Source organism: Epinephelus moara, chromosome 16 (genome assembly GCF_006386435.1).
Source record: "Epinephelus moara isolate mb chromosome 16, YSFRI_EMoa_1.0, whole genome shotgun sequence".
In the NCBI taxonomy this organism is placed as follows: Eukaryota; Metazoa; Chordata; class Actinopteri; order Perciformes; family Serranidae; genus Epinephelus; species Epinephelus moara.
The window spans coordinates 41,365,522-41,382,682 of NC_065521.1; the positions used below are offsets into that span (position 1 = coordinate 41,365,522).

Below are 17,161 nucleotides of genomic sequence, written 5' to 3' on the forward strand. Positions count from 1 at the left end.
TACTGGAATTTTTAATTTAGGTGGTGTTCCCCTTTAATGTTTCATATAGGCTTGTGATGCAGACTGATAAGAAATAAAGCTCAACACAGGTACAGGTTACCTACATAAAAATTGTATTTCAAATAGCTCAAGAGGTTTTTGAGTCAATATTACAATTACTTCCGGTCTCCAAGCAAGATACAAACATTTTAGATTTATATCATTAACGTTAAAGTATTCCCAAATAGGTCAGCAGCCTGTGTGCTTGCCGTAGTGCTGTAGGCTATCAGTCCCAGCAGCAGCAGCAGCAGCAGCAGAGCTAACCTGCTGACGGTCCTGAGTGAGTGACAGCTGGGAAGCCTCCGCCCAGTCAGAGCCGCTACAGCCGGGCTGCCTGCCTGCCGACAGCCCCCACCCGCTACCAGGAGCCGCAGGAATGACCGACAATATCCCCCTACAGCCCGTGAGACGACCGAAAAGACACGACAGTAAACACAGAAATGGGTAAGGGCGTTACACAGCACGGTAACATGAACACGGAGCCGTCTGTTTGTCGCTCGGCGGCTCCTGCTGGTGTCTGTGTAGCCGTTAAATTGTTTACAGCAGCGCGTCGACATTGTCTCTGAAACTAGCTTAGCGGCGGCGGGTTTTAGGGCTAAAACAACAGTTAGGGGAAAAAACAACGACCAACAGACACATACATGCTAGCGAACATTATGTGGCCATTCGTAGTAGCGTTTAAAAAGCTAGCCATAGCTCCAGGAGACATCAGTCTTGTTCCGGGGTGCAGTTGGAACAAGTGCAATTGACGCCCATGTCAATATTTGCTCGGTAACGTTACACTGGAGCTGTCAAAGAGAAGAAATATAGGCCCTGGCTTAAAAGACACCGTGTGCTAAACTCACATGTGGGTTAAGGGATGCTTTGTGGTGTAGTTTTGACCAGCATATTAAGGGACAGGCCTCCGTAGATGATGATGGAGAAACGCGAACAGGGCAGACACAGTGCTGACACGCAGCCAGTAGATCAGACTGTCATGGTGATGTCACCTTATGTAGTTATCACAGTATGCTAAGACAAAATATATGAAAACACCTGTCTTAATGCAGGAATATTGGCCTATAATATAATTAATATTTAAGCTGGATGCACCCATTCACCTGTCCACCCTCTGTCATGGTCGGTGTACAGTTAGCTGCCAGTTTATTAGGTACACCTGGCTAAAGCTCATGCGATCTAATACAAAAGTCATGCAATAAATCCCATCTTAACCTCCCAAGACCTGAACTTTTAATTAGTATGCATTTTTAATATCTCCTAATTCTAGTTATACAAGGTATTTTTGCTCAGAGAACTGCCGCTCACTGGGTATTTTCTCTTTATTGGACCATCCTTAGAGATGGTTGTGTGTGAAAATCCCAGTAGATCAGCAGTTTCTGAACTACTCAGACCAGCCCGTCTGGCAGCAACAACCATGCCACGTTCAAAGCCACTTAAATCACATTTCTTCCCCATTCTGATGCTGGTTTGAACATCAGCAGGTCGTCTTGACCATGTCTACATGCCTAAATAAATTGAGTTGCTGCCAGGTGATTAGGTGATTAGCTATTTGTGTTAATGATTAGTTGAACGGGTGTACCTAATAAAGTGGCAGGTGAGTGTATACCTGTTACACAGCTTTTTACAGGACTCTGCTCCAGACTTCATACCCTACTACATCACAAGTTTGAGACTCAAGTCTCTGGTTTCTGGCTTTGAGAGAGAGTAGCTCATGTTCACAAATATTGATTTAACACTCCTTGGTCATGGAAATAACGTACTGGAACTCTGACTACGTTTGGGATCAGTAGCACCCAATAAGTATAAAAAAACCTCAACATCGTCAGTGATAATTGAGTCGCAATATCCTCACATGAGACAACTATAAAGTCCGAATGTCCTCAAACGAGTACCTCCTAATTAACAGTGTCTTATCTTTCTCTTATTTCTCTTCATAAACAAACAAGTTTCAACCATAAAATGTGATCAGGTTTTGGACCTTGTTCACTTTTGTGTCTGGATCGGCTGCAGACTGACTTTGCAGAGATGGCTGCCATCTTGTTTTTACATGAATTAGTGTATTGTGATCTTACTACCTCTAGAATACACAAAAACAAGGACATCAATTCTGAGTTAAGTTGAATTAAGTATAAGGTCAAGTAAACCCAAAATGTGATGTCCTCACATGACGACACCAAAATTTGCAAGTTCTCTGGGGCCTCACATGTCAGGAATTACAGATTTTGAACTGTTGATTGAACAAAACAAGACATTTGGATATGTCAATTTGGGTTCGAGGAAATTTTAACGGGCATTTTTCACAATTTGTCAATATTTTATCAAAGTAAAACAAGGGTTGGCACAGTGACCCCTCTCTCTTTGTTGGGCTGATTTTTATACTCTAACCAAGTAATGGTAAAACTATTTTTGTAGAAGCTATGTAGCAGAATAATCAACAACAAAAATGAAGTGCCATTTTGACAGCGGACATTTTGACTTGTCAGAGAAAGAACAGCACAGGTGTTAATAATAATAATAATGATGTTCCAGTCTATTCAGCTGTCCCTGTCTGCCCTGATGGTGAGCCAGCATGCACAATACTATGACCCTGAAAGTGAAGCAGTAAATACAATTCTCATAAATAAAACATGGTGTTTACATTCTCAAACAAATAAACTGGATTGTCCAAAAAAACCTGATTGCTCACATCCATGTAACCACTCTCAATATGAGACACGTCTAGAGTATTAAAAGAGCAACATTATCTTTAAATACAGTAAATGTCGTATAACAAAAACATTGTTACATATGTGGCCCTATTATTAAAATATGTTTGGTTGTTCCCTGAATACGAGCTATACAAGACCCCAGTTGTAGCATATTAACGAGATAATTTGATTTTTTTTTTAATGGATGGTTGCATGGGGTACTTATTTTTTAGGCTCTTTTTGCCTTTATTTATTAGAGCAGCTCATGATAGACAGAAAAGAGAGAGATATAGAGGGGACAGCATGTAACAAAGGGCCATGGGTCGGAATCAAGTACAGGCTGTAGTACATTGGATGCACACTCTACCAGGTGAGTGCCCCATAGGAGGTACTTGTGCATCACCTTCAGTACATGGTGGTTGGCATGCCCCTAGTTTAGAGAGGTGGACGGGAGTACCACCACAGAAGCTAAGCAATGTACTGCTTTGAATGGGGGGTTTCATCATGTTGTCAGACTGCTCTTTCCGAATGGGAACTGAGGATGTTATCTATGTTCTTATCAAAGCCAGACTCCTTTGACAGAAACAGTAATTTTACTTCGCACAACACAGGAGTTGCTGGTTTACTGCTGCCTCGATTGGTTATTTTTGGTTATCATGTGACTTCAGGCTTTTTTACACAGAGATTGGGCTCTCGGCTGCTACACAATCCCTTCTTTGTGCCGCTTTTGTATTTTTACACATAACCAAACAAAGACTGCATCATGCCGCTCCAGTGTGTGGTTTTAAACTGCATGATGGTATCGTGGAAGCAGAAGAGCAGTGAGAGCGTCAGCCTCTAGTATGATATACAACATACACATCGGCAGCACTTTCTAAACGATAACTATCGCATAACATAGCGATAACAATCATTTACCTTCCCTGTTATATGGTGGCTGATCTCATCCTCTGCTTGGAGGGTAAGGAACTTTGTTTTCCCAATTTGTTGACATTTTCAGCTGCTGTTCTTCTTCTTTGAGCTAGCTGCTAACTGCTACCACCTAGTTTTTAAATCTCCTGCGGTGGGTCGCATGCATAACACATTGTCAAAACGTTACACATCCCATCCTGCGGGCTGTCCCTTTTATACTGGCTGTTTCGAAGCTGTTACTGCCTCCGATGCCGGCTTAAAGGCGAGAAAACAAGGCAGCATAACGGCATAAACACCCTGCCTGGAAAAGGCAGTGTAAAAGTGGCTTTTGGTGTTTGAAAAGTTTAGTTCGGACCAGTAGCTCCCATGTTCTGCAAGGTAAAATTACTGTTTTTGCCAAAGGACTCTGGTGGCTTTGAAGAGAGCATAGATAAATGGCTTCAGACAGCAAGGTAAAGCATTGTAGAGTCTGAACACTTAAAGTGATAAACATTTAAAAAAAAAAAAAAAAATTAAAATACATTTTGCTGCTTGCTCTGTCTACCACAGTACGTTGCTTAGCTTCAGAGGCAGTACTCCTGTCTGCTTCTCCAAACTGGGTGCGTGCCAACTGCCATCGACTGTCGGTTATAACCTGACTGTGGATAAGTGCCTCACTTCAAAAGATCCAAACTGTCTCTGTAAGTGGAGGAGGATCCTTGTGTTTGGTGTCCCATCCACTGCAGGGTTATCGCACAGTAAACTAATTAAAGATTAACTGCAGTAAAAAAGTTGTCAGGCCTGGCAGACGGCTTTTGAACAGTGAAACTTGTCATGCTGTTTGAAATACTGAGTCATCTGTCGTAAAACGCATGGTTCCTGAATTTCCCCATTTTGTCATCATCAGATAGGGGCTAAAAATTTGTCACGCCTGCATTTTGTTTAGAGGAAGTGTTCTATAACTTGGCAAGTAGTTCAATTATTAATCAGGAGGTCACTGGGCAGTTAGTGTATTGATATGGAATGCTTTGTTTGGGTAGAGCGAAGGGAGCGGCAAACCTTTTCCAGATGAAGTTAATATTTATTTTGTGAGGCATAATCTCTCCAGACTCAATGATCATGCACCTTGAGCACAGCCTTGTCTGTTGTGAGTTTGTAGCTGCATTAGGCAACACATTAACTCAGAGATGTGACAGGAAATTCATTAAATACAGAGCTCAACAGCTTTACACAATACCACAAACAACAGAATCTACTTTTAAAGTGAAATAGACTTAAATGAATCAACTAAATCCTAAATATTGTCGTCTTTTTTCATGTAACTGTCTCCTTCTCCGCATGTCTCAACAAAATGGTGAGATTAAGTGTGTGGCTATATTGTGATTAAATAACCCTCCCCCGCCTCTTCCTCTCAGGTGCTGCCCGTGGTCGAGATGCTGTGGCATGGGTGACTTCCGTCCCCGCACCGTGTGGCTTGGCCACCCAGAAAAGAGGGAGCAGAGGTACCCGAGGAATGTCATTAACAACCAGAAGTACAACTTCTTCACCTTCCTGCCTATGGTTAGTGTCAGTCAAAGGTCACCCCTCCACCCTTCCTCCCTTTAACCACCCCAAACCACTACCCACCTCTCCCAGCCTGTCTCTGAGTCACTGTCACTTGTTGGAAACATTTTCCCATTAACACAATCTTAATGTTAGGAACCATCATCTTGGCTGTCATCTCGTACCACCACCCACTGGTGCTGGCAAAGTGGGTGGTCATTGTCGTGTCTGAAAATAATAAAAGCTGCCTGTTAGAACTTGAAAACCAAAAGATATTCAGTTTAAAATAATATAAAAAAAAAGCGGGATATATGCAGATTTATGAAGTTGGGACAGGCAGGTATCAGTTTGGCTTGAAAAGTGACTCAAACAGTGAATCGATTATGAAATATATCTGTTAAAGTTGTCGATCGACCAGTTGTCTCAGCTCTAGATCAGATACGTGCCTCAAATTTGAATATTATTTGTTTTTTAAGTTCACTTTTCTTTAGTTTCATCTAAGAATACTTAAGCCTTGTTTGCCCATTAGTCAGTCTAATCCCAAATGACTACATATTAGCAAGCCTCGGTATGCTTAGATACTGATTACCTTCTTACTTTTATAACATAGGCCAGAGGACATTTTCCTCCAGGTGCACACTTAACACTGTACCAGCTTGATATGTTGATGAAGCTTCAGCTCACATGTTGACAGTATAAGCAAATGTACTCTTTCTACCTCGTTAAGAAATTCTGTATTCTGCTTTCCGCTCTGCCAAGCACCACTGCTTGTGCCAGCTAGGCTGACCGGTAAAAGAGAGTGCGCATCGAGATGGCTAGCATTCAAGGACACATTGGAGAGATTCAGCCATACATATTTGAGCCTCGGATGAGGAGTCTGTTGTGCACCAAAATCAGCGACTAGCAGACATATCAGAAAGTTGAGTGTACTTAGCATATTATTTTTGTTTATGTTGTTAGGTGATGTCACAGTATGATCACATTGTCAAGGTGTTATGTTATTATAAACCAGCGGTCCAATCAGTGTTTGCAGAAAGATATATTACGTCGGGGTGAGATTTTTATGTTGTGTGTAAAGCCCAGTTCAGACCAAAGATTTGCAAAGACGAGTTGAAACAGGCAGCTACTTCCAATGCGCCGTTCTGCAACGTTCTAACAACCTGCAGGTTCACACCAATGCAACTAGATGAGACGGTGTATCGTCTCTATGCAACAACTCTCTGTACTTCTGATTTGCAGCTTTTCAGGCTTATTTTGTGGCTGAATTTAATTTGTAGCTTCCTAAAATATGAATGAGGATAGCAACAGTGAGATAGTGGCTACAGCTGCATTTGTAGGAGTGATGAAATGGCAAAAACATAAACAAAACAAGCACCAGATGGATTGTATTCATAATAAATATGCCATAATAATACATAAAACAGCAGCAATTAGTCAGTCAGTGAGAATGTGTGTGTTGAGGAGGGCATAACAAACATACAGCAAGCAGCGACATTGACCCACAGTGAGGCCGGAAACAGGGACAGAGCACAAGCCAATTGGCCGTTGAAACAGGTGACACGCTTTATGTTCTAAAACCAGCTGCTAGCGATTTGACCAGCTGAGTTGCAGGTGACACCATTAGCAGGATTGAGTCGAGCTCACACTGCTGCAACTCTTCTCTGCAACATCCTAAGACGGTTTTGTCTTGTCGCGAATCATTGGTCTGAACTGGGCCCTAAAGCTCGGACATACTTTGACATTGAACGTGGTGGTGAGCTGCTGGTTTGTGGACAGCACGCGGTTCAATACATAGGATGGCTGAGGGTCTGTGTTAGCCCCTAGCAGTAAATGAGAGGGCTGGGAAGTGAGCTTACTGTCCTCCCACTGCCAATGTTGGGTCAAACTGAAGCTCAGAAGTCGATGTTGGGTCCGGAGTGATTGGCTATTGAACATCCAACTTGAAAGAAACTTTCAAGTTGGCTTGGCTGCAGTGTTTTGGACTAAACTGGAGTATGGAATAGGGCCCGACCGATATGGATTTTTTGGGGCCGATACCGATTCCGATATTATGGAATAAAAAAATCTGATAACCGATATATTGGCTGATTAAATTTTTACGTTTTTCAATTTATAAACCCCCGAAATACCTGCTTTTGATGGCTTAAATATAGTTCAGACACTCGTTACAAAGATATAAATTGAAGGAAGAACATTTTACTATTTTCAAATACTTTTATTATCAGAAATTGTGTGAAACAAGCAGCATATGAACAATTTGAACACAAAATAAATCAAAAATATGATGTGCAAAAAGGCAGTAAACCTCATTCACATACATTCACATGTGTGTTCACAGTACCAGAGTTGTTCTTATTATTGGCACTTTAACAGAGGTAGGTTATAGTGCAAAAAGTAACACAAGGACATCATTTCTAAGTAAAACACCATATTCCCTGCATTTTTATTAGTGATGAAAATATAAGTGTTATCATTGGCGTCAATCGGCCAACTTTTGGCCCATTGCCAATTATTCTCTAATGGCTATAATCGGCCAATTAAATCAGCTGGCCAATAAATCGGTCCGGCCCTAGTATGGAACATGAGGATGTCTGCATAGGGGTCTTTTAGGGACAGTGCCAGGTAACGATTACCTGTGTGCCCCGTAATAGACAGCAATTGGCATTGAAATTGCTGACATACCTAATCTGTCCTGCCCAATTTACTTTTCAATCTCAGATTTTGGAAGTGCATCGACATCTCCCCCTTCATTAGAGGAATATGAAAACACCTCTCAACTGACAAACTTTGCAAAGATACAAGCCAGTAGAGTCAAGTTCAGACATCTCAGGGGACATAAACTTAAGTGGAGGCTGACTTAAAGATCTTAAAATGGTAACAAGGGAAGCATGATATAGCTTCCGTCACATTTGGACAAACAGCAACATGGTCTCACAGCACCAGATCACATTCACATTCTTAGAAGAATATGGAAAAGACAGATGTGACATTGGTTGGAGATGTCTAACGCTGGTGGCAGTTACTAAGCTGTGTGTTTTCTCCTCGCTTTTCCCCCAGCCTGATTTACATATGCATTTGTTTTCCAGATATTCAGTTGTCTTAAGATCTTATGACTTTTTTTGTATATGAAGTCAGACATTGAAAGTAGCTCAAATTTGTTTGGAAAGCCAAAGACAAGAGCAGAGCCCTTTTTGCATTGCAAATGGTGATGGTTTTTATTTACCTTAGTACATGTCAAGAAGTTCTTCTTACTACAACATATTATAGTCTTTGTGTTTCTGTGCATGGTTTCATGCTCTCTGCCTTCCGCTTAGCAACAGATTTGGAAATGATGTATAGTAGCGCTGTGAAGACACAAGTTTTCCCCTGGTAGTCATCTTGCACGCTGGTGATAATGAAATTGGGCAAAGCTGAAACACGAGTGTTAATTTAAGAATGACACTACTGGAGGAGAAGCTACTACATCTCTAGGGTTGTTTTAAAAGGCCAACAAGGACAGTAATTGTAGACAAAATTTGATTTCATTATGATTTTTGCATCAATTTGAGAATGTTTCTTAAGTTGTCAAGTGTTCAGTTCGCTGATTTGTTATCTAGGAACAGTTTCTCATTAGATTTTTTTCCAGAAAGTGTATTATTATTATGACCGCAACTAAAGATTATTTTCATTTATTTGCAGTTATTCTCAATAAATCAATGAATTGTTTGGTGTATAAAGTGTCAGAAAACAAAAAAATGCAATTTCTCAAATCCCCAAGTCTCCAAATTGCTTGTGTTGTGCAACAAACAGTCTAAAATCCTCAATTTCTTTCATAGAGGACTAAAATAAAACAGCAAATATTCACATTTAATAAACAATACCTTATGAATTTGTTGTATTTTTGCTTGAAAATGATTAATGGATTATCAAAATATCTAGATATGCTTGCTGCGTAGGGTTGCGGTTGCGGTAATGTAGATATCGTCACAGCCAAAGTGTTGAATTAACTTTTTTATGTACATCGGAAGTCATCTTTCTTTTTTCTCAATTTATGTTCATAGATGTTTAAATGACTTTTCATCTACAGGTCATTAAGGCCGTGTTGTAACAGGGCGGATGGAGACCAATAGTGTCGAATCAAAACCAGTCATGGCCCGGCAGTAAATGTCAGATGCAGTCATATGCACAATAAGTTGTCACACAGCAGATATTTCACACTGTGCTTCTTGTTTCATGTTCACAGGTGCTGTTCAATCAGTTCAAGTACTTCTTCAACTTGTACTTCTTGCTCTTGGCCTGCTCTCAATTTATCAAGGAGCTGCGCTTAGGTGCTCTCTACACCTACTGGGTCCCTCTGGTATGTGGCATTTCACTAATTGCTAGTTATTATGGTCAACCAATAATATTTTCCATACTTTTGTGTTTAGTGCATCTTGGTATTTGTATTTTTTTGATGAAAATGTGATGTGATGTCACCCTCCAGGGTCTTGTTTTGGCCATCACCATCATGAGGGAGGCAGTCGAAGAAATAAGATGCTACATCCGAGACAAAGAAATGAACTCTCAGATTTACAGCAAGCTCTCAACAAGAGGTAAGGATCTGAGGCTTAGAGGACGACGTCGATTATGTTTTGGTCGTGTCGATATCTGAACCGTGTTGCTTATTTCTCAGCATCAGCGTCTATTAACTGTAGGAGGTTGGTCCTATTAAAACTTATTGGGGCTAGGGGAAATGGTGGGTAATTCAAAGCAGAGATGTAAAAGTGTACATAAGAGGCCTTGGTATAAAGTGCTACCAGCAATAAAAAGCAGGAGACCTCTTGTGGTTTCCATCACTTTGCCCCTTTGATGTGGCAGCTTGTTTGAGCCATAAACACAATGACTGGTTGCCTCCATGATCGCGGCCCCCCTGCATATCTTGTGGTTTATGGAAACTTTATGGTGTCAGAACTTGGGAGTGTTGTTTTCGAGCATAGGAAGAAAATAGTTTTGTATGAGTTTTGTTGATTAATCGTTTTGTCTGTAAAATTAAAAAAGTAAATAATAATTTTCTGTTTCTGAAGGAGATTTAATGAACTTGCTTTTTTACTCAACCAACAATCCAAGAAGCAAAGATATTCAGCTAACTGTGTAAAAGCAACAAATCTTCACATTTCAGAAGTGAACACTTTTCGTTTGGAAAATTAAAAGTGATTAATTAATTGTTACTTTTTTTTTTTCGTACAGTTGCTAACAAATGTTTACTTACATTACAAATTTTACTGTTTGATGAGGCACTATCTTTGAAAGTATTTTTGCAAAACTCTACAAACTAACCGCAAAACCAAACCAGCAAAACATTATACATGTCTTGTAAGAGCAAACCGTTCTTGCAAAACTCTTTGAAGCCTCTTAAAGAATTGTGTTTTTGCATCAATACAGTACAAAAAAAAATGAATAAGAACACAAAAATGATTTAAACACAAGATAATTAACAAATATAAAACTGAAGTATGAACACCAAAGTCTACTGAAATGTGTTTGGGATATACACAGCAACACACCTACATCACCAACCAACGCTGCATTTCAAATTGCAAAAACACTTTCTCTACACACACTAACTCAATCAAAACACTGCCAACCTGACTCAGTATCGAATCATTCTTTCAAAGCACTGCTTTCCTATCCAAGAGGACCAATCAGCACAATGACGGTCAAAATATTAACAGCTGATGACATGACAAAAAGTGCAGTACTTTCATGTTTCAGTTCTACCTGTATGTAATAAGCCAGGGGTGTCAAACAAAAGGCCTGTGGGCCAGAACTGGCCCGCCAAAGGGTCCAATCCGGCCCACTACATGACTAGACTAAGAGGTGCCAGGTTTCAGAAGCAAGTTAAACATGCGTTACCTACTTCGTGTAAAATTCTGCTTCAGAGGCTTTTCCACCCTGACCAGGATACAGCTCTCTGACACAGCAATGAGTACTTGTTGTGACCATGTTTAAAAATATTGAACATTGTGCAAAATATTTTAAATCGGCAGCTTCAGTTCAAATAGAAGAATCTGTATCAGGATGTGTGTATAAATGCTCATGAACTGACAGTGACTGTGGAAAAACTGAGACGTACTGTTGATATTGAACTTATTCTTCTTAAGACATCTCAGGCTGTTCATGTGTTTTGTAGAGGGATGGGCGTCTACAGAATGTACTTGTAATTCCTTTGTTTTTATAATTCGGCTTTCTTTTACTGCAAACCACTCTACATCTTTTGGTTGACTATCGAATGTGTGCATTTTTGACAACGTACTATCTAGAAGTGAATGAGTCATATGTGCTTTATGAAATGTAGAGCAGAAAAAATAATGAGTGACATAATTGCGGCAGTAAAAGGCAACATACATGGCCTTTGGTTTCAAATGCGTAAAAGCAAAATACACAAATACAGTAAAAAAAAAAAAAGATTGCTCAGTCCTGTTCTAATCTTTACAATCTCCTCTGTCTTGCTCTGTATTCACATTTAACAAAATCAATCCAAGAAGTCCACTTTTTACTGAATAGTCTACGTAATTAAAAGAACTCATGACTGTGTCTCTGATTGAGATCAGAATCAGCTGTGGTTGATCTAACTTACACAACTTAAATCAGCTGTTTCTCTTTATTTCGGTGATCTGATAATTAAAAAAGGCTTATCAGCTGTTTCAGTATTGAGCTTCTGTTGCTTCAGACGTACAGACTTTATACTATATTTAGGGTTCTGAACACAAGGCTTTCACTCCTGGCGTGCTGTGTGCAAACATTTGTAAAGAAGAGAAGAAAGATCCGTAATTTTTGTATTAAGTAAGCTTGTATGTAAAGAAAAAAACAAGTATTTTTATGTGTGAAAGCAACATGAATTGTGTGAATGGTTTGGTCCACAACAGCTGGATGCTAAATCTGTAAAGAGTTTTGAAAATGTAACTACAGACTGGACAAAAGAAAGTTAATGATTGTAATAAAACCTTGTAAAAAAGTTGCAAATTTTCGAATGATTGTCTACTCAGTTACTCAACTAGTCATTGCAGCTCTGATCAGAGGTTTATCAACAAATGTTGATGAGATATTGACATTAAAGCACTTCCTTATCTCAATCGAAGCTTCATATTTTATCTTAGATTTTGTTTCTGAGCGCTGTAACATGAAGCTGCTGTGTAATCTGTAAAATGCTTTTTTGTTAGCAGAGCAGAGCACTAATGCGAAGTCCCTTGAAGCCTTATGCACAGCAATATTAATGTGCTTTAATGTCTTACATATGCAAAGCCCAGAGGTCACGGCAGAGGTCGAGGGTCAGTGATCTCTTCCAAACAATTTTGCCTGTTCATTCCGAATGGAATGAGAGAAAAGGCTCAACCAACTCCCCCCAGCATTCCTTCAAATCTGAGAGGAAAATTATTTTCCCAAATTCACTGCCAGGGTGACTGACGAGGCACGCACAAGTCACATTTCATTTCAAGATCAAATTCGTGTGTGTGTAGATATGATCTTTGAAGGATCAATTCCATAAATGGTCAAAAATCTATGAGAATTGAACTGTGTGATTTTTACCATATGCAGTAAAAAAGTTGGTAAACACTTTAAACTTTAAACTCTGCTCTGTGTGTTTCAGGCACGGTGAAGGTTAAAAGCAGCGGTATTCAGGTCGGAGATCTTATAATCGTGGAAAAGGTTTGTTAAAGATTGTTTCATCCCACATCTGTGAATAGTTTTGCCTCTTAGGACTGTCAAGTTACCATTTATATGACAGCGAATAATGAGGGGGTTGTTAATCTTCTGGTGACTGAGGTGAAAGGAGTTAGTAAAGATTTTGTAATCTTGTGATCAATGCTGAGCCTCAGTCTGTCAAACTCAATGCAAACACAACAGACGTGAACCGAAAATGCCTTTAATTAGATCTCAAACACAAATTCAATTAAGTACTATTTATTGATATATATTTTTGTTCATCTTGAAATGCCATTTGTAGTTGTTTAAGATATCTAATCTGAGGGGATTCTGTTGTGTTGCTCGTCTTGTGGGCAGCGTCTCTGAGGTCTTTGTACATGAAATGTGAGAAGCAAGCGCTGTCTTCTGTTTCCAGCTGAGGGCTTCTCTCTGAATTACTCATTTCAGTGCAGCTGAAGGAAAGGTCACACATGTTGTCCCACACATTTCATTAATATGACTGAGCGATTCAAAGTTATGTGGGTTACACATTCAGACATGAGGTGAAACCGGTAGCTGACAAAGGAAAGCTTCTAAATTGAGCTGCATTTTAAGAGGCATAATACATCTTTATTATTAGACTATCGACCACTTAGCAATAATCCATGCACGGTTCAGTTTTTGGGAAGCTGTCTAGTTGAATTGAATGGAGAATTTGTCTAGTGCGGTGGAGGGAGCAGGTCAGCCAGAGTGTAAAACCTGGTCAGGGTCCCGTTCAGGCCACGACAGGATGATTTGCTGGAGGGCTTATTATTTTTGACTGACTGGCTGCTGGTAATGTGGCACATGAAAAGCTAAAAGTCTTACTTTTCTACAGTTTAAAGAGCGGAGGAGGGAGGTGGAAGAGTGCAGGATCAGGAAGTGATGCTGAAGTGATGTTTTTCTTTCTGCCTTTCTTTGTAGAACCAGCGTGTTCCTGCTGACATGATCTTTTTAAGGACCTCTGAAAGAAATGGTAAACATCTGCTGGTCATTCATCCAGATCTCCACAACAGGCCGGCTGCCTGGCTGGCTGGCTGGGGAAATGACTTGTTTAAAAAGGCGCTGAGGTGCAGGGATTAGCCCTGAGCCAGGACAGGAAGTCCTACAATGTCTAAATTGTAATTGAGTCCAGTACTAAACTATCACTCAAAGTGCAGGGTGGTGTAGGACTCCGGCTCCATGTAAGGCTGAGATGGGCGCTGGAGACAAAACATTGCTCTCTCTTCTTCTTCGAGAACTAATTTTGTCTTTCAAATGAGAAGATAATGAAAAGGAAAATCGAGGACACGCAGAAATCCAATGCAAAGAGAAAACAGGAGACATGAGAGAAGGATGCCTCATCTGAATAATCAAATACGGATTAGGACAAGATCTGTCAGTGATAACACAAACTTGGCCAATTGCATCGCACTGTTTATTTGCACATATACAAAATAAGTCCATTCAAAATAACAACCTCCAAGACACAGCGCATCAAAAATCACATCACAGGGACATATTTTCTACTTGTAGAAACCCAAGTGTGAGTCTGCAGGAGTAGCTAGATGCATGTTGTTGTTGTTGCGTCTTCCTGTCGGGGGGAAGAAAAACAACAGCTTTGTTTTACTGGAAATAGTGCTCGGTTATCTCTCTTCCATGTGGAGGCCATTAGGTCAATTATAAAGAGCCTAGGCCAGGGTTGGGAGTTTTGGGCAGGATGACGCATGCAAGCCGGTGGGGGGATGGGCTTTGGTGCCAACAGTAACGTGCAGTTAGTCCCATTCACAGAAGTTGCTGCTATTCATCTGTGGCTCCATGTTAAATTGTTTTACTGCGGTTTTTCGTGTATGTACTCAAACTGGGAACTTTTAAAATGTACTTGTAATAGAACAAATAAAACCAGCAACATTTGATAGTAGCCTTCAGTATGTGATGGAATATTAACATAGTGATTTGTCCACTCAGTGCCACCATCAAGAATAGCTTGTGATGTCCCCTCTTTAACTAAAAGCCTATCTGTTGTTGCCCCCTAGGGGTGAATGTTTATCCATCTGGCATCAGCGGCAGCTCTTGTCCTCTCCCTCCTAGGCTCCTGTTTCCTGCGGACTGACCAGCTGGATGGAGAGACGGACTGGAAACTACGCCTCCCAGTGGCCTGCACGCAGAGGCTGCCGACTGCTGCCGTGAGTCATGAAATAAAGATGGAAGATGAAGTAGTGAGGATGCAGGAGGAAACTGCATGTTGACCGCTGTGTTTACGCCATCACCGTCCCGTGTGTTGTGTGAAATAAGAACTGATGAGTAATGCATTCTGTCTGTGATCTCAAAGAAGTCTGTCATTAGGACGGAGTGGTTGTTTAACTAGAGTGCAGGGTGGCCTGGTCGTCAGAGAATGTCTTGACCACAAGGTCAAAGGTTGACATCAGGCCTGTGCTTTTTTGTTCCTCTAGTTCTTCAGTGTTTGATAAGGCTGAAACCAATGATTATTTTCATTGCCAATTAATCTGCAGATTATTTTCTCGATAAATCGATAGCTACTTGGTCTGTGAAATGTCTTGTTTTGTCCCCAACCCAAAGATACTCAGTTTACTGTCATAGAGGACAAAAGAAAAAAGAAAATACGCACATTTAACAAACTGTAGTCAGAGAGGTTTGACTTTTCTTTCATGAAAAATGACTCGGACTAGTTGACAACTAATCAATTAATTATTGCAGCTCTAGTGTTTGAACAGTTTGGGTTTTTAACATCTAGTTTTTAGATATTCATACTGATATTAGATTTTGAGTAAATAAATTGTCACAATTAATATTTTTCAAATATTTTATTTATATATTTTTCAGACATTTCATTAATATATTTTTTTTTAATTTTAATCAATATTTTTTCAGACAATTTATTAATTTTTGTCAGACATTTTATCAATATTTTTCCACAATTTTCAGTATGATACAGTTTAATTTATTGTGTTATTTTATTCATTTAGTAAATTATTTTCCACCTACATTTTAAATTTGGCTTTCGTCTTCACTTCATGGGGGGGTAAGAAGTGGTGGCCTCAATTTGAAATAATCCTAATCAATCAATTAATAAAATCTGATATAGATTTTGATATTTAATTATAGATTTTACAAACTATTGCTAAAAAGCTGGTGTCAGTAAGAAACCTTTTTATGAACAGTATTGCTGTTGCAAGCTGATATATTGTTCTAGAGCTGAAACAATTAGTCATTTTATCAATTAGTCTATCGACAGGAAATTAATAAAACAAATGATTTCTTTATAATTATTTGTTTGGGTGCGTTTTTAAGTCAAATTGCCAAAAAAAAAAAGACATGAATATTTGCTGCTTTTCTTAATCCTGAATCATCATCATCATCTTTGGGTTTTGGACTATTAATTGACAGAACAAGACACACTGAAGATGTTAATTCATGATTGGCATCTTTTATTGTTTTCTTTCAGCCTAAAGACCAAATTATTGATTGTTTATTAAAGAAAATAATAAGCAGATTAATCGGTTATGATGGTTAGGTGCAGCCCTGGGTCTAACTCGACTCAGAACTGCTGCTTTTCCAGCATGAGCTGCTCCCGTCATCTCGTGCTCTCTGAACCTCTGGTGACAGGATTTTTTTGTAAGAGAAAACAATATATGCCTCAGGTACAGTTGATAGTCAAAATAAAATAACTGCCATATTTGTCAAACAAGTGGGAATATTTATTTTCTGAGCGTGTCAAAGCAGTTTGTCTGCTGATTACAGCCTGGAGCAAATGTTCTTCATGCAAAATGCAAAAACAACAGAGCAAACACTGCAGCCGCATAAACTGTAACTGATCATGTCAATGAATCTGGTATCTGTGTAAATGATACGTCACTGGGGATGGGTACATGACGGATGATGTTTGATGAGCGAGTAAGGCAAAACTTTTCATGCCCTTGTCTTCTTCTGAGTCGGTTTTCATTGTTAAGTCACTTTTTTCTGTCAGTGATCTCAAACTTGGGCTGTATCTAATACTTTAAAGCTTTATTCATAACGTCAATTCCAATTATATATCAACATTTTTTGCATGCCATTCATGCTGTTTAAACCTGTTATTTTGGCACGCCAATATTATTAGTATGTAGAATTACATTCCAGTGGTGGCTGAGTATGGATTGTTTCCAACTCGTGTGATTCAGATGTTTCTGTTTTATACCATCTTCATTGGTGAACAACATACAACATTTCCACTTTGCCTAAAAACCTGTTTGCTCTCATGCTTGCCGCCCACAAAGGGAGGCATGCACCTGTATCAACAGAGCGGTCTAGCAGCAATCTATGTCATCCATACATGACATTTA

General features: G+C 39.6%; 1 protein-coding gene across 1 annotated transcript in view; it reads left to right on the forward strand.

Moving 5' to 3' along the window:
- The first annotated feature begins 260 nt into the window (after positions 1-260).
- The window catches only part of LOC126403482 (probable phospholipid-transporting ATPase IIA), a 56,193-nt gene continuing 39,292 nt past the window's right edge, over positions 261-17,161 (forward strand). The window contains exons 1-7 of the mRNA XM_050066174.1: positions 261-483; positions 5,033-5,177; positions 9,382-9,495; positions 9,622-9,730; positions 12,766-12,824; positions 13,764-13,815; positions 14,910-15,004. Coding sequence (XP_049922131.1) covers positions 416-483; positions 5,033-5,177; positions 9,382-9,495; positions 9,622-9,730; positions 12,766-12,824; positions 13,764-13,815; positions 14,910-15,004 — 642 coding nt within the window. The 5' untranslated portion in view covers positions 261-415. The remainder of the gene's footprint in view (positions 484-5,032; positions 5,178-9,381; positions 9,496-9,621; positions 9,731-12,765; positions 12,825-13,763; positions 13,816-14,909; positions 15,005-17,161) is intronic.